Source organism: Portunus trituberculatus, chromosome 3 (genome assembly GCF_017591435.1).
Source record: "Portunus trituberculatus isolate SZX2019 chromosome 3, ASM1759143v1, whole genome shotgun sequence".
Classification (NCBI taxonomy): domain Eukaryota; kingdom Metazoa; phylum Arthropoda; class Malacostraca; order Decapoda; family Portunidae; genus Portunus; species Portunus trituberculatus.
Genome location: NC_059257.1, coordinates 1774109 through 1794540, shown reverse-complemented (window position 1 = coordinate 1794540; position 20432 = coordinate 1774109). Strand labels below are relative to the sequence as shown.

Sequence of the window (20432 nt, the reverse complement as noted above, 5' to 3'; positions counted from 1 at the left end):
GTACTGGTACAATTGTCAAGCAGAGAGGCAATTTAAGATAATATGGAAACTTGTCAAAGGAATATTGGTACTGTATAAAGTAGCTAGATCCTGGGGATTACAAATCAATCCTACCAAGTGTGTTGTTTTCCACTTTCATCACAAGATTGGCCTGAACTTGAAGGTTATTATTCAGGGGGTGAAATGTTACCATAAAAGGATATTTCTCAGGACTTAGGTATTTCAATGGATACATCACTCAAGTTCCACAAACATATTTCAACTATTACATGTAAAGCCTCTGATGTGGCAAATAACCTGTTGAAATCCACTGTTAACCGTGATCGCACATGTATGACTACCTTGTATACCTCTGAGATATGCCCTATGATAACAGTACAGCTGAGCAGTGTGGAACCTTGGTTACCACATTTGATCACTCATAAGACACATCTTTTTCTTCAAAAAATCTCAGGAAATGACCCTGCATCCTATGAGGCCAAGGTTCACTACTGAGACGGTGGATAGTAGCAACAGAACTCAAAAATGAAACCCCAGATATCTATGCAGATATAAACAAAGTGATGATAGGTACTACACCATAAAACAACTCTTTCTTTCAAGGTACCAATATAATTATAATAGGTCATACTTACTGGTAATTTACATAGAATGATACCAGTTAGAAAATGTTTGTGAAGTGACCATGCACCACACATTGTATGAACCAAAACAAATGCAGTTGGTGTCAGTAATCTTGATCTTGACACAGGCAAGCTTCATTGCATTTTTTAGTGTGATGCCATTACTCACTGATATAAGACACACTTTCATACAGTTAAAATTACACTTATCTTTTAACATTCTTATCTTGCATACAAGTAAAAAAAAAAAAGAATTTTAATTTCTATTTTATTATTAGCCCTGTAGTCTCTGACTCTCTCACAGTCACTGCTAATGCCATATGCCAGGTATATATTTACATCTCACAAGTCACAGCAGCACTGGTGTGTAGCCTACATACTAGCAAAGATTAAAGTTCTTAAATGCAAAGTATTGGGAATCTAATTATGACCTAAATGCATTTAAGTCTTCAAATACTAGGTTAAATCCTTCATTTCATATTCAGAGCTTAAATCTGCTCATTTCTCTTTGTTTTTCACTTCATTGTCTGCCAAAAGTGGGTGTGCCTTATGAGTTCATGTGTCTTAGGAGCCATCAAATACAATATATCAAAGATGCCAAGGCGCTTGAGTCAATTCAGCGTTGATGAACTAAATGTGTTGATGGCCTTGAGAATTTACCATATTATGATGATCTTAAAGTTATGAATTTATTTTCTATTAAAGAGAGATTATTACATCATGGCATTATTAAGATGTGGCAAATTATAAATGGAAAATCTTCCTTAAGCTTTAATGATTTCTTCTTTCACCTAACTTTCAACACTGCCAGAGGCCATCAACACAAGTTGGCCCATGTACACACCAGCCTAGACATCAGGAAACGTTCATTTGCAATTTTTTATTATTTTTTTTTCATACCATGTGGGCTTTTCACGGGAATTTATGGGCTAAAGGGGATACTTTTTGGGTACCCCCTATCTCAAAGCCCACCCGCTAGGAAACCGTTGCCCCGAGTGTGGAAGCCCAACCTACACTCGGACCGTGGACAGGATTCGAACCCGTGCGCTTGGAGACCCCTCGGATCCCAAAGCACGCATGGTTCCACTGTACCACGGTAATATTGGCCTTTGAAATTCCCTCCCCGAGTCTGCTGTTACATGTTCTAATCTCAAGTCATTCAAATCTGCTTTATCATCTCATCTTGGGAATCTACTCTTGGAATATTATGATTAACAAGGTTAATTTATCTTATTATTTATTGTTGCTTATGATGCACTCTCCAGCCCTTTAGTATTGTTATTTGAGTTATGGAGTACTTGCATTGTAAGGGCTGGCGCATCAGCAAAGTGCGGCTTCTTTGCCTCTTACCCAAGTCAGGGGGTCAGGAAGCCCACCAGGTAAGAGAACAGGTAAATGGAAGTTGGCTGGCAGTATGCGAAAGATGGAAAGGCTTAGCAAGACTGAAGTAAGAAGGTTGCACCATGTCTACATGTTCATGCACTACTCCTCACATTACTTTCCCCATTTGAACTGAAGATGTTACACATGTCTCCCACTACAGCTGTTCAGGTCTGATGCACTGCATTCATGTTAGCTTCAGTAGAATGACACTGCCCAGCAGTTCCCGGCATGTTTGTGCAGGAGAGAGAGAGAGAGAGAGAGAGAGAGAGAGAGAGAGAGAGAGAGAGAGAGAGAGAGAGAGAGAGAGAGAGAGAGAGAGATGGGGTGCAAAGACTTGGTAAAGGGCCACATCTATTTCACCACAAGCCAATACATCCCAAAAGTTAGGGTGCATCAACTTGGGGTGGAATGATCTGCTACTTCAGGATTTACTAAGTAACTACTGTTGCTGTTACTATTTCTATATTATCATCATTGCTACTACTACTTTCTACATCTACTATCACTTGCACCACCACAACCACACTCACCATCTCTGTGAATGCTGATTTCAAAGTTTCCTCAGTAAACACAATCATAGTCAGTGGGGAGTGAGAGAGAGCTGCAGCAGACTTCAACATTGTGCGTGTTTCATTAAGTCGATCACCACAGCACACCACAGCGAGCACCATCCTGTGGCAGATCATGATTTAAATATACTGTTAAAACTTTAATAGATTGTGTGAAAACAGAAAAAATTAAAAGGGCAATATAGCAATAAATCAAGAAGAAAGGCAAGAGAAAACATAGAATTATAGTCTGACCATTTTATGAAGATCATTTAGGCATTGGGGATTTCCCAGCCTGCGATACTGCCAAACCTTGTGCTGAGCAAATTATGGGATTAGAGCCTATGTGTCAATGGGAACCTTGCTTCCCACACACCATGTCTGTCTCTCTCTCTCTCTCTCTCTCTCTCTCTCTCTCTCTCTCTCTCTCTCTCTCTCTCTCTCTCCACATAAAATTTGCATTTCATGCAAATATATTTCTATCAGAAATCTATATTTGCTTATGAATTATTAAAATCTGAGAAAAGAATTTGCCTGTCAGTCAGTCAAGCTACCCCCTCCCTTTCTCTGTCTTGTCCAGGGTCGGCCCTACCATTAGGCAAACCTAGGCGGTCACCTAGGGCATCAGGCAGAGAGGGACATCAAGTAGTAATTCCTATTTTGGTACTTTAATAAGCATGGTTTAATCATTAACTGTCAGGCGTCAGACCAGTAACTAATTGGTTAATTTGCAAAAGCGTTTTGCCAAATTTCCCCTATTTTTCTTATTTTTCAATTCAGTAGGGACAGGGTGAGATAAGGTAACCCCGACAGAGAGAAAACACATATCAAATACTCTGGTAGAAACACTATTTCATATATCGCGCCACCACTCCCCACCTACACAGCTGATATCCTACGGGAACCTAACCTAACCTAACCTAATCAAACCAAATATAGGTTGTCTTGAACGAAGATTCCCTTCAAGTTGCGCCAGCTGCCATGCCCTCCCATCAACTGCCATGTTTGAACGAATATTTTGCCTTTAAAATGGTTTTTTTTGTTACCCTCAAATATAATTGACACAAATTTGAACCAAAAATTATTGTCCCCGAGCCACTGGCCCAGGGTGAACTTTCAAGGAGAGGGCCCAAGGGGCATAATTTTTCAGCTTCGCCTTAGGCATCAAAAACTCTCAGGCCGGGCCTGGTCTTGTCTGTCTGTCTCTCCCCACAAACCACCCCTCTCTCTCTCTCTCTCTCTCTCTCTCTCTCTCCCTTCCATCCTGGCTGGTAGCAGGAGGTGAAGTGACCCATGGGTTAACACAGTCACTTTGATGTATTTAACTAGTTGTATTTACCTAATTGTAGTTTTACAGGGCCTAGGCTTTATGCTCGTGTGGCCCTGTCTCCATATCTACACTTATCCAATTTTTCTTTAAAACTATGCACACTCATTGCTGACACCACTTCTTCACTCAAACTGTTCCAAGTCTCAACACATCTTTGCAGGAAACTATATTTTTTAATATCTCTTAAACATCTTCCCTTCCTCATCTTTTTACTATGCGATCTTGTTCTTTGAATGTCATATTCTTTTATCAGGATCAGATTCTCATTATCCACTTGGTCCATTCCGTTGATCAACTTATAAACTTGTATCAGATCCCCTCTCTCCTTTCTCTGTTCCAGGGTTGGTAGATCCATAGCCTTTAGTCTCTCCTCATATGTCATCCCTTCAAATTTTGGAACCATTCTTCTAGCCATTTTTTGTAGTCTCTCCAGCTTCCTTATGTGTTTTTCTTATGGGGGATCCACACTACTCCTGCATATTCCAATCTGGGTCTTATTATAGTATTTATCAGTTTTTTCATCATTTCTTTGCCCATGTAGTGAAATGCTATTCCAATATTCCTTAGCAAATTATGTCTCTGAAAATTCTATCAATATGGCTTACCAGTTGATTATTTTCTTCCATTGTCACTCCCAAATCCTTTTCCTTTTTTTACTTTCTACAGTTCTACTCCATCTCCCATCTTATAGATTCCCACTGGTCATCTTTCACTCTTTCCCATTTCCATGACATGGCTTTTGTCCACATTGAATTCCATCTCCCACTTTTACTCCATTCCCAGATCTTACTTAGGCTTTCCTGCAGTATTTCACAATTCTCTTTTTGCTTTATAACTTTGCACAGTTTCGTACTGTCCGCAAACAGATTTATGTAGCTGTTCACTCCTTCTGGCATGTTGTTTATATATATGAGAAAAATTATTGGCGCCAATACTGACCCCTGCGACACTCCGCTTTCTACTGCTCTCCACTTGGACTTCATATCTTTGACTACTGTCCTTATTTCTCTCCCCCTCAAATAATTTTCCATCCATCTCAATGTGCTTCCTTTTAAGACACCCTTCTCCTCTAATTTCCATATTAACCTTGCAAGTGGCACTTTATCAAATGCCTTTTTTAAATCCAAATAAATACAGTCAACCTATTCCCCTCTCTCTTGTACTCTATCAACTATTCTAGAGTAGAAACTCAGTAAAAAACCAAATAGGCTATTTGATTATAATTTGTTGTCTTCAAGGAACTCGATCCATTGTTTCTTTATTACTCTTTCACACATCTTACATATTACACTAGTTAGTGATACTGGTCTGTAATTTAAAGGTTCTTCCTTCCTTTCGCTCTTATATATGGGAACCACTTCGGCTCTTTTCCATTCTACTGGTACTGTTCCATTTTCTATTGAGCATTTTATGATGTTGTATATAGGACTTGCTAGTTCTTCCCTACATTCTTTCAGTATTCTGCCTGAGACTTCATCTGGTCCCATTGCCTTTTCTTCATCCAGTTCCTTCATTAACTCTTTTATTTCAAGCTTGGTTACTTTAATCTCTTTCATATAGATGGTCTCTCTATTACCCTGTGGCCTTTCAAATTTAGACTCCTTAGTAAAGACTTAAAATTTACTATTTAACAGTTCTGCCATACTTTTTGGGTTTTCCACCATCCCATTCTCTCCTTTTAACCTGTCTATTGTTTCTTTTTGTCTTATTTTCCCATTGATGAATCTGTAGAACAATTTTGGTTGTCCCTTGCATTTTTCAACAATGTCCTTTACATAGTTCCTCTCCTCTTCCTCACTTTAACATATTAATTTCTCACTGTCTTGAAGTTTTCCTTATTTACTGCATTTCTATTTCTCCTCCACCTTTTCCATGCTCCATATCTTTTCTCTTTTGCCCTGGCCTACATTGCGTTAAACCAATCTTTCTTTCCTTCTTCTTTAGGTCTATAATTCGGGACGTATTCCCTGACTCCTGTTTTGTATATTTCCAAAAATAAGTTATATTTCTCTTGCATCCTCTCAGAGTTTTCCATCTCCTCCCAGTTAGCGTATTTGAAATAGTGCTTGAGATTCTCAATATCAGCTTTTCTGTAATCTAATCGGTCTCCTTTGCATGATTCGTCTCTACTTTCTTTTCCCTCTTCTATATCCATTTCTGATATTACATGGTCACTCTTTCCCAAGGGGCACTTATATCTTATATCATCGTTCATTTGTATACCCCTTGTAAAAACTAGGTCCAATCTCGCCGGTTCATCGTTTCCTCTGAATCTTGTGTTTTCCTTTACTCTTTGGTCCATCATATTATCTATCATTAGGTCATGTGAGTATGACCTTACTCAATCACCTAAAGGGATGTGACAATGCTCAGAGGAAACACTGTCAAGTATTGTTGTTTACAATAACAATGCAAAATATATTAAAAAATAAATATAAGAACATAAGAAAGGAGGGAAGCTGCAAGAGGCCGCCAGGCCTATACGAGGCAGTCCCAGTGTGCTTAATCTACTTAATTCCATCTATCTTCCCCATCCATGAATTTATCTAACCTTCTTTTAAACCTCCCTATTGACTCAGCCCTGACTACATGCCCACTGAGATCGTTCCACTCATCAACCACTCTGTTTGAAAACCAGTTCCTTCCCATTTCTTTCCTAAACCTGAATTTTTAAAGCTTAAACCCATTATTTCTGGTTCTGTCCCCGCTACATACAAAACTTATACTAACTTGCCTTTTTCGAGTATCACAATGTATATATATGGTCTTACAACACTATTCAATTTCAAAGTATTATGTATCTGACTTGAGGTGCACATTGGTACAAGTGTGACAGCACTGCAGACCGGGAAATCCCAGGAAAGCTAACGCCTAAATGATCTTCATAAAATGGTCAGACTACAGTCATATGAGAAAATATTAAAAAAAAAAAGTATATTAAAAATTAGATATATACCACTTGGATACACTTTCCAAAGGAAAAGATGTAGTACTGACATTTCCATTTGTATAGGAATAAGGGGAAAAACTTAAGCTAAAATCTTAAGGCACATCTAAATAGTAATTATACCTAACTAGTAACTAACTAGTTTATATAATTTGACAGCTCCCACATCCTAAAGCAGTAAATACTATTTACACAAATTTGACATACAGTAAGAAGTTTATGTGTGTAATTACCAATTCCCCAAGGATTGATTGGTAAGGAAACATCAAATTCATCGTTCAATTAACAAATCAAAACAGAGATGCAAATATTAATTCCAATATTAGTATAATTAAAGCTATTTCAGGCCTACTCCCGTTTTCCCCTGGTAAACATTATTTTTCCTATAACGTCACATATTTCATAATGTATTTTATTACTTTTTTCCCTTTCACTCATTTGAATAATTCAGGTATCTATTTGCAGAAAAAAAAAAGGCAGCAGATAAATGTAAATCACAAAATCACGGTAAAGTTTCGTTCTCAAAACTTGGAAACTCATCTTCACCATACCTTGTAATCTTCCCTCCTTTATTCCCATGATCCACAGCCGCTGCCTTCCAGCGAGACACGCGATCCTGGGCATCCTTGGTGGCTGCAGAACTGAACGTGGGGTTGGCAGGAGTGCCATTATAGGTAGACCCAGAGAGGAGAGAAAGAGAAACTGGAGAATTTGGGGACGATACCGAACTGCATCTTCCGAAGTCCAGAATTCTTGAGACGTCCCCTGTGATTCCCAGTAATACTAGGAGGCAAGAAGCAGCCCCCAGGAGTACCAGGAGTCTATAAGTACATTTCATCTTCATGACCTTCCCCTTAATAGCTCTCAGTTTGGCACTACATGTTGACAACTAACAACAAACGGCAGGTGATACGCGCACTCCATCCTCTAATTTCTGTACAACTCTACTGGTCTGGCAGCACTAGTTGCCGTACAGAAACTAAAACTCTCATACAGTAAAAGATTTATTGTTGTTTTGTTTCACGCATGTGCGTTCAACTAATATGACCAATTACTTGCTGTCTCTCTTTGTGGTTTTGAATTCCGTAAAATGCTTTCACATAACAGCTATAAAGACTATAATGTTTCTTTTGCGTTTGGCAAGGTACTGCTATTTGTTTACAAATTACTGGACCCAACAACACTCTCTCTCTCTCTCTCATATGGATTATTTTTTTCAGAGTTGTCAAGTCTCATGAGTGTGTAATTACCAAATACACAAACATTTATTGTCAGACTGAACATTTTATTACCAAAAATTATTAGGTAAAGCACTTCTTGCACACACACACACACTTCACAAGCCAGAGGACCGGGGTTCAATTCCCCGGCCGGGTGGAGATATTTTGGTGTGTCTCCTTTCACGTGTAGCCCCTGTTCACCTAGCAGTGAGTAGGTACGGGTCCGGGATGTAAATCGAGGAGTTGTGACCTTGTTGTCCCGGTGTGTGGTGTGTGCCTGGTCTCAGGCCTATCCGAAGATCGGAAATAATGAGCTCTGAGCTTGTTCCGTAGGGTAACGTCTGGCTGTCTCGTCAGAGACTGCAGCAGATCAAACAGTGAAACCGCATAGTGTAATGGTTAGCACGCTCGACTCACAATCGAGAGGGCCGGGTTCGAGTCCCGGCGCAGCGAGGCAAATGGGCAAGCCTCTTAATGTGTAGCCCCTATTCACCTAGCAGTAAATAGGTACGGGATGTAACTCGAGGGTTGTGGTCTCACTTTCCCGGTGTGTGGAGTGTGTTGTGGTCTCAGTCCTACCCGAAGATCGGTCTATGAGCTCTGAGCTCGCTCCGTAATGGGGAAGACTGGCTGGGTGACCAGCAGACGACCGTGGTGAATTACACATACACCAGGCAGGTAGTGTAGTGGTTAGCACGCTCCGTGACGCTCGACTAACAATCGAGAGGGCCGGGTTCTAGACCGGGGGCGGGGAGGCAAATGGGCAAGCCTCTTAATGTGTGGCCCCTGTTCACCTAGCAGTAAATAGGTACGGGATGTAACTCGAGGGGTTGTGGCCTCGCTTTCCCGGTGTGTGGAGTGTGTTGTGGTCTCAATCCTACCAGAAGATCGGTCTGTGAGCTCTGAGCTCACTCCGTAATAGAGAAGACTGCCCGGGTGACCAGCAGACGACCGAGGTGAAAAAAATTACACACACACACACAATATGTCCCAAAATAAAGACTTAAAGAAAAAGGAAAGATTGGTTTAACGCAAGGTATGCTAGGACAAAGGAGAAAAAAGATGGAACATGGAAAAGGTGGAGGAGAAATAGAAATCCAGTATATAAAGAAAACTTCAAGGCAGCGAGAAATGCATATGTTAAGGTGAGGAAGAAAGAGGAAAGGAACTATGAAAAGGACATTATCGAAAAATGTAAGGAGAAACTCGAAATTGCTCTACAGATTCATAAATGGAAAAATTAAGGCAAAAAGAAACAATAGAAAGGTTAAAAGGAGAGAACGCGATAGTGGAAGATCCAAAAAGTATGGCAGAACTGTTGAATAGTAAATTTCAGGAGGTCTTTAATAAGGAGTACAAATTTGAAAGGCCACAGGGTAATTGAGAGACTGTCTATATGAAGGAGATTAAAGTAATCAAGCTTAAAATAAAAGAGTTAATGAAGAAATTGGATGAAGAGAAGGCAATGGGACCGGATGAAGTCTCAGGCAGAATACTAAAAGAATGTAGGGAAGAAACTAGCAAGTCCTATATACATCATAAAATGTTCAATAGAAAATGGAACAGTGCCAGTGGAATGGAAAAGAGCTGAGGTGGTTCCCATATATAAGAGCGGAAGGAAGGAAGATCCTTTAAATTACAGACCGGTATCACTAACTAGTGCAATATGCAAGATATGTGAAAGAATAATAAAGAAACAATGGATCGAGTTTCTTGAAGACGACAAATCAGCTGTAGCAGGGCGTAACTCGAAACACTGTTCTCCCAATTGCAGTTTATTACAGAGCACAGAACTAGCAGCACAGCAGGCACCACAGTCTTGGTGATCACACGTCTCCAACGTCGTGTCTCCCTCCTCTCATGGCCGTCTCCTCCACTGGCACGGCGGCAACACATGTAGGGAGTCCCACGCACTCGTAAGGGCCCACAACTCGCCCACACTGGCTCCTCGTGCTTGATCCCGTCGCTCGTGCCTCTCCTGCGGCACGACCTCGCACACAATCTTCGCTGGACAGAACAGGGGTAGTGGTGTGTATGGCGGCTGGTGTCCGTCTGCCGCTGCGCTGGCTAGCCTGGAAAACGTCGCCTCCTCTCATAGCTGCCGGCAAGAGCCACGTCAGTTTGGGGGGTAAACTACCTTAATTTAACCACAAACGAGCGGTAGTGAGCCAACAACACTCCGTCAGTCCACACTCCCCCCTGATATCTAAATCACCCAGGCACTCAGTCACCCATCTTCCACAAGCCCTCAATCACACAGCAGACACCTGGTAGATTGTTTGATTCTAGCAGAACGCCTCAGCACCACACTCCCAACATCTTCACCGTTTCTCTCCGGGTCCTCCTCCTCACGCTGCTCTTCTGGAGTAGGAAACGTAACCACCAGATCCTCGCAGTTATTGTCCGAGTTGCCTACTACTCTGTCCTGGTGTCTTGGTGGTGAAACGCGATGTCGCAGATCACGAACGTGACGAGGTGTACCATCAACTTCGGCGACTTGATCCGATACCACTCCAGTCACGACGCCCTCTTTGTATTGCTCGTCGCAGCGCACGCCGGGAGGCTTTACCCAAACTTCTTCTCCTACATGGTGAGGGTTGTTTTCTACTGCAGGGTTGCTTCTGCTCGCGTCTTCTCCCCGCACTCTCACCGAATACCCGTACAACATGCTCGCAGGCGCAGAGGTAGGCGAGCAGTCATCCCCGGGCGTGATGTTGTAGAGGTACACCGCTTCTGCTATGGAGCATCCTTTTCTTGCCGCGATGACCTTCACTGTCCTGTGACACCTCTCAACGACACCATTTCCAGACGGTGAATACGCTCCCCGGAAGTGCATATTCACGTTCCAACGCAAGGCAAACTGAGCGAACAACTTGCTGCGGAAGGCGGTGTCATTGTCAGTCAGAATCTCGTCCGGAGCCCCGCGCTCACAGAAAACTGCTTCCAACTGCTCGATGATGTTATCGCTCGTTTGTAGCCTCAGCGGGCGCCAGATGGTGAAGCGAGAAGGCCCGCAGTCGATGAGCGTGAGATATGACCTTCCTCTACAGTGCGTGATATCCATCCCAACCCGCTGCCAGATTCCCTCCACCGACAGGTTGCCTTTACTCCACTTCACTGGCGCTGGGTCTATAGACTGGCATATCTGGCAGGAAGCGACAACAGCACGCACCTGTCCTTTCGTCACTGCCGCGTTGACTCGTTTTACAAAGTACAGCGTTCTTCTTACCCCAGGGTGGCCACGGGAATGGTGGATGTCCGTCACTAATTGGTCAAGGGACGTTTCGACAGCTGCCGCACACACTGGCGGTGGTTCCATGACGTTGGCCGCGGACGTCCTTAACCATCGCTGTGGCACGCGGGTGAGGACATCTGCCTTGTTCTCGCTTGAGGGCACCAGAGAAACTGTGAGGACGAGTCCGCACTCCTTAACCAGAGACATCACGATCTCGAGTCGTCGGCGAATCAGCATCTCGCTGGCAGCTTTTGTTTTTAGCCTTGCTCGTCCAGTGAGGCAGTCGTTAATCCAGCGGTGGACAGTAGAGGAATCAGTCACCAATTCAACCTTACTCATCTTCCATGCCAGAGCAAGGTTGAGTCCTTTGATGACCGCATCAAGTTCAGCCATGTTGATATGGCTGGCGCCGTCAGGACGCAACCAGCAGGCGTCCTCGACGATCTTACCTTCCACCTCGACTGCTGCTCCCATAGCTAAGGAGCTAGCGTCCACCCACACTTTTGCCTCTGTTCCTCCTACATCCCATCTTCCTCGAACAGGGTCGTCCTTCAGTAACTTCCCTGCTATTTCCTCCAGGATACTTCGCAGGCCGGCATCGACGATGATGTCATCCCAGGTGTGCGTAGCCGCGTTAGCTCTTCTTTTCACGTAGGCCGCTGCCGCTCTCAGCCACCCACACACTGGAAAATGGCCAGTTAACTTGCCGCAGTAAGAAAATGCTGTTCGCCGCGTCAGGCGGGTAGGCACACCACCCACCTTGCCATCACGTCCCCAGAGCAGCATGCCACTCTCCCCCCAGACCCTCAGGCCCAGCACTCGAGCGCCCTCTGTAACGCGCTCATAAGCCTTGGTGGTTAGGCCGTAGCGATGAAGGTGCTCCGCCACCCGACGAGCCGTGACGATGTCCTCGTTAACGTAGACGTCATCAATGTAGGCCGAGGTCCCACGTTTCACGTCGGGGTCTTGTGATAACGCAGAGCTGAGGACAGTCTTCATTATTAAGGGGGCGACGTTCAGACCAAAACCTAGACGTGTGAGGCAGTACTTTCGCCCTTTGTACATAACAGTCTGATATGGCCAGAGCGACTCGTGAATGTGCACTTGTAAGTAGGCATGCTTAAGATCTATGATGGACACATTCTTACCTTGCTTCCGCCACTCTCTTAGTCTGTCGGCGCAGACATCAGAATCTGCCGTGTAGGTGTCTATATGAGTGTTCAGCTCCTGAAGTCAAGAACAGGCCTCACCTTTCCTTTGTTGTGCTGCACAACTGCCATAAGAGGAATCAGTCCTTTTGCAGGACCGTGCTTGTACTCGTCGTGCGGCACCAACCATCCGTCTGTTATCCACTTATCCACCTCCTCCTCATACCGCGATCTTATTTCACTTGGCACAGCGTACTCCTCCACCTTGTTCAGCAAGACGCCGGGCTCGTCTCCCCCCGACCACTTCCACGCCGCCGTCCAGGTGTTACTTGCAGTATCATAGGCAACACTGAAGTCCTGTTCATCCACTTGTATGTCAGTGGTAGCGCCGGCAGCCGCGCAGATCGGCGCGTCCTCGACACCGAACCGTACTTGCCGGTGCGCATTGACAGCAACTCCCCCCAACGCCACAACACCGTTCATCCCTAACACGAACGGGAACCCCAGGGCTTGTCACTCACCACAAACACTTTTACGTCAACAGAGGCACCGCTGTCAAGTTGGAGGCGCACGACACCCGTACCCTCGCATTTCTGCTCCTCACCGCTTATGGTCAAAATAGCCACATCTTCTTTCCTCCACTTTTTGCAGCACGAGACGTGAGCCACGCACCGCGAGCACCCAGTGTCCACCAGTACTTTGCGCCGGTTCCCGTCCAGCCACACCTCCGCGATGGGTAGCGCCTCATTCACTGCTTGTCCAGAGAGGAGGCTGGCGCTGACGCCTCCCCTCCACGGTCGTTTCCCGGGCATGCCAACGCGATGTGGCCCAGGACACCACAGCGGTAGCACCTCACACCACGTCTTGAAGTGCGTCCAGCGCTCCTCTGGCTCCTGCCGCTATAGGTGTCTTGACGAGCCAAGCAGTCTCTGGCAAAGTGGTTCACACCATTGCAGACGAAACACCGTTGATCTGGGCCAATGTCCGTATTCCCAGCCCTGGCGCCGAGACATACTTCATGGACACCACCGGCACCGATGTCACGGACCAATGCCCTCGTCCGCGCCAGGATTTGAGGCAGGTCAAGTGTCTCCATCCGCGAGCCCGCTCTCAGTAGTCGCCTGATGCCTTCCGGAAGACCAGCGACGAAAGCACAGGCGAGTCCCTTCTCGGACATACCTCCGAACAGTGATGCCAGGCGGCGTAACTCCGCCAAAAAGACATCCGGACTCTCACCAGCTTGTAGTTTCCGGCAGATGAACTGTTCGTATGCGATATACGAATCCACGGCAAAAGCGCCCACAAGCGCCGCCTTGATCTTCTCAACTTTCTTCCTGTCCGCCTCTGCAAGCTGCAAGTATACGGCGAATGCACCTCCCGACAGACGCAGAGGGATAACACTGGCCACATCACTGACGTTGCGCAGCTTACAGATGAGCTCGAGCTTTTCTATCCATTCCACCACAGACTGCGCGCCTGAGCCGTCGTACTCCGGTATCAGTCTCAGATCAAGGGAGGGCTGGTCTGCCATAATGCCTAGATAGCTTGTAGCAGGGCGTAACTCGAAACACTGTTCTCCCAATTGCAGTTTATTACAGAGCACAGAACTAGCAGCACAGCAGGCACCACAGTCTTGGTGATCACACGTCTCCAACGTCGTGTCTCCCTCCTCTCATGGCCGTCTCCTCCACTGGCACGGCGGCAACACATGTAGGGAGTCCCACGCACTCGTAAGGGCCCACAACTCGCCCACACTGGCTCCTCGTGCTTGATCCCGTCGCTCGTGCCTCTCCTGCGGCACGACCTCGCACACAATCTTCGCTGGACAGAACAGGGGTAGTGGTGTGTATGGCGGCTGGTGTCCGTCTGGCTAGCCTGGAAAACTCGCGCTGGCTAGCCTGGAAAACGTCAGCCTCCTCTCATAGCTGCCGGCAAGAGCCACGTCAGTTTGCAGAGTTATAAAGCAACAAGAGGATTGCGAAATACTGCAGGAAGACCTAAATAAGATATGGGAATGGAGTAAAAAGTGGGAGATGGAATTCAATGTGGACAAAATCCATGTCATGGAAATGGGAAAGAGTGAAAGACGACCAGTGGGTATCTATAAGATGGGAGATGGAGTAGAACTGGAGAAAAAAAAAAAAAAAAAAAAAAGGACTTGGGAGTGACGATGGAAGAAAACAATCAACCGGTAAGCCATATTGATAGAATTTTCAGAGACATATATAATTTGCTAAGGAATATTGGATTAGCATTTCACTACATGGACAAAGAAATGATAAAGAAACTACCAACCCTGGAACAGAGAAGGAGAGAGGGATCTGATACAAGTTTATAAATTGATCAATGTAATGGACCAAGTGGATAATGAGAAACTGATCCTGAGAGAAGAATATGACATTCGAAGCACAAGATCGCATAGTATTTAGATGAGAGAGATGTTAAAAAATAGTTTCCCGCAAAGATGTATTGAGACTTGAAACAGTTTGAGTGAAAAACTGGTGTCAGCAACGAGTGTGCATAGTTTTAAAGAAAAATTGGAAATGTGTAGATATGGAGACGGGGCCACACGAGCGTAAAGCCCAGGCCCTGTAAAACTACAACTAGGTAAATACACACACACACACACACACACACACACACACACACACACACACACACACATACACACACTTCGGCTTCAGGAAAGGAAGATAAAGCATAACAAATTTATCTAACTTTTATACATGAGTAATAGTTGAAATACAAGGGATCAAGAGATGGATGGGCTCACAGGTACAATATTTGGGAATTAAAAAAGCGCGCCTTCGATAGAGTATCTTATGGAAAAGGAAACACATCGGTGGAATAAAGGGAAATATTTCAAAATGGATGACAGACTACTTAACAGACAGGGAAGTGAGGACGATAAGAGACACCCCATCTAGTTGGAGCAGTCATTATTATAGAGCAGGGTTTCTCAACCCTCCTGTGTCAGCACTTTTTCGAGGCACCCAGGCCTCCTGCTGTATTGTGTCACTAAGTAAACGTAAAAGGCTGTACTACGTGTTACCTGCCAGTCCTGCCTGTCTGAGTGAGTGCCTGTCTGTGAGTTGTGTGCCTCGCATCCCTTGCTAGCCACACACCCTCGTCAACTCATCCCTGTGTCGCCCCGGCCTGCACACTGTCCTGTCTTCGCCGCTGAGAGTAAGTGGTTTACGATTGCGGCGTTAGAAGCTGAAGTAAGGACCTTTGGGGGCCCTGCCTTGCACAGTGGTTGCGGGTGTGGGTGGCCCTGCTGCTGTGCGGTGTATGGACACAGCTTTGTAACAAGTTGCTGTGCTGTGTGAGCAAGGGTTCGTAATAAGTGGTGTCAGGAGATTTGGGATAAAGTTTGGCTAAGCAAGGTTGCCGGGTACGCGTGAATAATGGCAGACTCAGACGTGAAAGAGAGTGAGATGCTGGAAGGCAGTCAACCAAGTTTGGAAAGGCTAGAAGACATATTAGCTGTGATAATGGAGAGGATGGACAAAATGGAGAAAACGGCACAAGAAACAAATGTGCGGATGGATAAAATTGTAAAACAAGAAACAAGTGACTTAAAACAGGAAATGAGTGAAATAAAACGGGAAATAAGTGAAAATAAGCAAGAAACAAGTGCGGCAGGAATGCAAATGGACCTGATGAGAGAGGAGATGCTAACTGCCGTCGGGGAGGCAAAACAGTTCACCGTGGAACACAGCAAGAGGTTGCGCCAGGACCTGACAGAAGAGTTCAGGGAGGAACTGATAGCAGTGAGACAGCAGTGCGAGGGACGCACTGAACTTGTCGAAACCAAGGTGGGGGAATTGTGGGGAGAGGTGATGACTGATGAGGCTGCGGCGCTCCCTGGAGAAGCAGTCTCTTGGCACGTGGGGACGCTGTGAGTGTCCTGAGCCAGCAGGATAGGGCTGTCCGTACACATCTTCGGAGCCTGGTGATGTCAGCTGTTAAGGCGACAGGACACAGTCGACACATCTGTGGTACACACCTGCACCCGAAGATGACGCTATCACCCTGCCACAATCTCCACCAGCACCGTCTGTCGCTGGATCCGACTGGTATGTAGGAGGAACCTCTGTCCAGCATAAACCAGCTGAGTTTGGCGGGCAGGTGGTCTGGGAGACATACCAGGCACAGTTTGAGCTGCTCGCTCAAGGACAGGGACGGGGCGACCAAGAAAAAGCACTGCAGCTCATGGGCAGTCTACGCGGGCCAGTGCTGGAGATTCTGGCACACATGATGGCGAGCCAACGATCAACATACATCACGGTGGCTGAGGCGTTAAGGAGGTGCTCTGGAAGTGTTTCAAGCCGAGGAGTAGGCACATGGAGCAGCTGAAGGGCAGAACACGTCAGCAGGGTAAGTCTCTTCCACAGCTAGCTCAGGTGGTAGAGTCACTGGTGCGCCATGCGTACCCAGTAGCCCCAGAGAAGATGGTGACGATACTGTCTCGGGATGCTTTCATAAACGCACTGGAGGATCAGCAGGTGCAAATCTACGTGAAGCAGACGCACCCAGCAGATGTACAGCAGACGCTGGTGAGGGCCATGGAATTTGAGGCTTTCCTGTACACTACCGTCACCGCTGTGACGCCGCACCACCGCTTTGCCGCCCAGAAGCCGTCGTGTCGCTACCTACCAGTTCGTCATATCCAAGTCCAGCAGGGGAGGATGGGGCGCACCAGCTCAGGTGAGTTTAGTGGCTTCAGCTGAAAGTGTGGCAAACGTGGTCATCGTCGTAGTGACTGCCGCAGTGAGCAGAGGACACGCTCGCTGGAGGATGTGCGAGCACGTTCTCTCACCAAGGCTTGCTGCGAGAACTGTGGACGGTGGGGCATCGCCATGCTGCCAGCTCACAGATGAAGGACGTCATGATGGTGGGGGAAACGAAAGCAGGCTGGGAGTTCGGGCCACTGTCCAGTCAAGTCATCCCCGGGCCCCGTCTGTGTAATGTGCCACAGCGCGCTACTGCGCTGGCGGTCCGAGTGTCGGGCTCAGTGGACGGCCGCCCGTGCCCCCTGGTGTTGGACACTGGAGCGGCGAGGACCTTCGTCGGGGAAGAAGTAGTGGCAAGTCAAGATTTCCCTGTATCAGACCGGCAGCTGTGTGGCGTGTGTACGGCGCTACGAGGCCCCGTGATGTCTACGATCACGGTGGGTGGCGTGGAAGAGAAGCTACCAGTATTCGTAGCCGACATGGAGGAACCCTGTCTGATAGGGCTGGATTTCCTGGTTCAGAGTGAAGCATATATGGACCTCGGAATGATGCGTATGCAGGTATGAGGACAATGGGTACGGCTGATCCTTAAGGATGCTGCTGAACAGGTGGAGAGCCCGTGACGAATTCAGATGTCGAAAACGAGAAACTGGAGCTGCGCTGCCGAGTCATGAGGGAAGGTGAGGTTGCTGACGCCACTGTGAGGGCCCGTGAAAGCCAGGCAGCGGCGCGCAGCTACAGAGGTGAAGTGGACGGAGATGTGGATGAGAAGATCCCCACGCTACCTACACACGTGCTGGATTTAGCGGTACGTAGCGCCACCAAGCTGACTCCTGAACAGCTGGTGAAGCTGGAGAAACTGCTGATGGAGCACGAGGACATCTTTAACCGAGAAGCCCAAGACTTTGGCTGCACGTCGTTAGTACAGCACTCCATCAACACGACCGACAGTCCGCTGATGAAGCAGCCACATCACCGTGTCCTGCTGACCAAGAGGTAAGAGATGCAGCGCATGGTGGAGGACATGGCTGTGCAGGGGTTAGTGGAGCGCTCTGACACCCCGTGGTCGTCGCCAGCAGTCCTGGTAAATAAGAAGGATGGCACCAAACGCTTCTGTGTAGATTACAGGGCGCTGAATGACGTCACAATAAAGGGCTCCTATCCCCTGCCCAGGATAGACGACACCCTGGAGGCTCTGGCTGGTGTTCAGTGGTTGTCCACCTTGGACCTGAAGTCAGGATATCACCAGGTGATGATGGCAGAGGCAGACAAGCAGAAAACGGCGTTCTCCTTCGGCCAGGGACTGTGGCAGTTTCGTGTGATGCCATTTGGGTTGTGCAACGCCTCAGGATGGTTTGAGCGGCTCATAGAGAAGGTGCTAGCTGAGTTGCAGTGGAAGGCAGCTTTAGCGTACCTGGATGACGTTCTGGTGTTCGCGAGGACGTTTGAGGAGGAGCTGCAACGTCTAGAGGTGGTGCTGGGTCGCCTGCGGGAGGCGAACCTGAAGCTGAACCCGAAGAAATACACCTTCTTCCAGCATGAAGTGCTGTTCCTGGAACATGTGGGGTGAGGCGGGGTGCGCGCAGACCCTACCAAGGTGTCGGCAGTGGCGGATTGGCCGGTCCCGACGTCGGCATCGAGTGTGAGAAGCTTCCTTGGCCTGTGCAGCTACTACCAGAGGTTCGTGGAAGGCATTGCCGCCCTTGCAGCTCTTCTGCATCAGCTGACCAGGAAGAATGCTCGCTTCACTTGGGATGAAGCTTGCCAGGACGCATTTGATGATTTGAAGGCAGCGATAATAAGTGCTCCGGTGTTGCCCTTCCCTGTTCCCGGCCTTCCCTGTATTCTCAACACTGACGGGAGCGCAGAGGGTCTCAGAGCAGTGCTGTCTCAAGTAAAGGAAGGTAAGGAGTATGTGCTAGCCTATTACAGTGCCAAGTTCAGCAAGCCTGAGCGGAACTACTGCGTCAACAGGAAGGAATTGCTTGCTATAGAGAGAAGTTTGGCCCACTTCCACTCGTACTTGTATTGAGCTGAGTTTGTTATCAGGACTGACCATGTGATGCTGAGGTGGCTAAAGACTCTGAAGAACCCAGAAGGACAGCTGTGGAGGTGGCTGAGCTACTTGGAGGAGTACAATTACCAAGTGGTGCACCGCCCAGGACGTAACCATGTCAACGCGGACAGTCTGAGTCGCTGGCCATGCAAGGTGGGATGCTTGTACTGCTCGCAACGAGAGGAAGTTAGTTGTCAGAGGATACAACTGGAAGACAGACTGGGTGAGACCAACCAGTGGTGGAAAGACGCCCAGCATGCCTACTCTGACATTGCTCCGGTGTTGAGTAGGATGGAGAAGGGTGAGCAGCCGTGCAAGAAGGAACTGTCGCCAGAATATCCTGCCACCAAGGCCTTGGTGGAGCAGTGGGAGACGCTGCGTGTAAAGGACGGCGTGTTGCAAAGGAGCTGGGAGGATACCGTGACGCACAAACGTTCGTGGCTGTTGTTGGTGTCTCTATCCCTGCGAGCCAAGTTGCTAGAGGAAGCTCATATTGGCGTTTCTGGTGGGCACCAGGGACGCAAGAAGATGCTGGGCTGTTTGCGCCAATGCCTCTACTGGATCAGCATGAGGCATGATGTGGTGGAGTGGTGCCAGCTGTGCCGCATTTGTGCCGCGAAGAAGGGACCGGCGCATCGCACCCGCGCACTGCTGCAGTTGTACCAGTCTGGTTCACCTATGGAGAGGGTGGCGGTGGATATCGCAGGGCCACTCCCGTGTACGCCCCAAGGTAACAGCTACATCCTGGTGGTCATGGACTACTCCTCCAAGTGGACAGAGGCATATGGGATTCCAGACCACGAAGTGGAAACCGTAGCTAGAGTACTGGTAAGAGAGTTTTTCACCAGGTTTGGTATTCCAGGAGAGCTGCACTCGGACCAAGGCCGGGAGTTCCAGTCAAGGGTGTTCCGACAGTGCTGTGAGCTGCTGGGGATCCACCAGACGCGCACCATCCTGCTCCACCCCCTGAGTGACGGCATGGTGGAGAGCTTTAACAGGACGCTGGTGGAAGAACTGGCCAAGTATTGCAGCTCTGAGCAGCAAGTTTTGGACCTGTGGCATACAGGTCTGCACAGCAAGAAGCCACAGGTTACACTCCCACCCAGATGATGTTTGGCCGAAAGATGTGGCTGCCTCTGGACCTGGCTACTGGACGACCAGCTGGAGGAGAGCTACCACCAACGGTGCCTGAGTTCGTAGTGGTGC

The 20432-nt window shown here is 47.3% G+C and overlaps 2 protein-coding genes across 2 annotated transcripts in view; both read right to left on the bottom strand.

Moving 5' to 3' along the window:
- Positions 1–7819, bottom strand: part of LOC123510050 (glucoside xylosyltransferase 2-like) — a 136090-nt gene extending 128271 nt beyond the window's left edge. Inside the window, exons 1-2 of the mRNA XM_045264824.1 lie at positions 7383–7819; positions 2537–2678 (exon numbers count right to left, since the gene is read on the bottom strand). Of these exons, the coding sequence (XP_045120759.1) occupies positions 2537–2678; positions 7383–7675 (435 nt within the window). The 5' untranslated portion in view covers positions 7676–7819. The remainder of the gene's footprint in view (positions 1–2536; positions 2679–7382) is intronic.
- A 1978-nt stretch (positions 7820–9797) lies between these two features.
- LOC123510044 lies at positions 9798–14297 on the bottom strand. Its single transcript, XM_045264811.1, is given in 4 exon segments — positions 9798–12515; positions 12518–12940; positions 12943–13285; positions 13582–14297. Coding segments are annotated over 4 exon segments (3366 nt in total). The 5' UTR covers positions 13966–14297; the 3' UTR covers positions 9798–10299.
- Positions 14298–20432: the final 6135 nt, after the last annotated feature.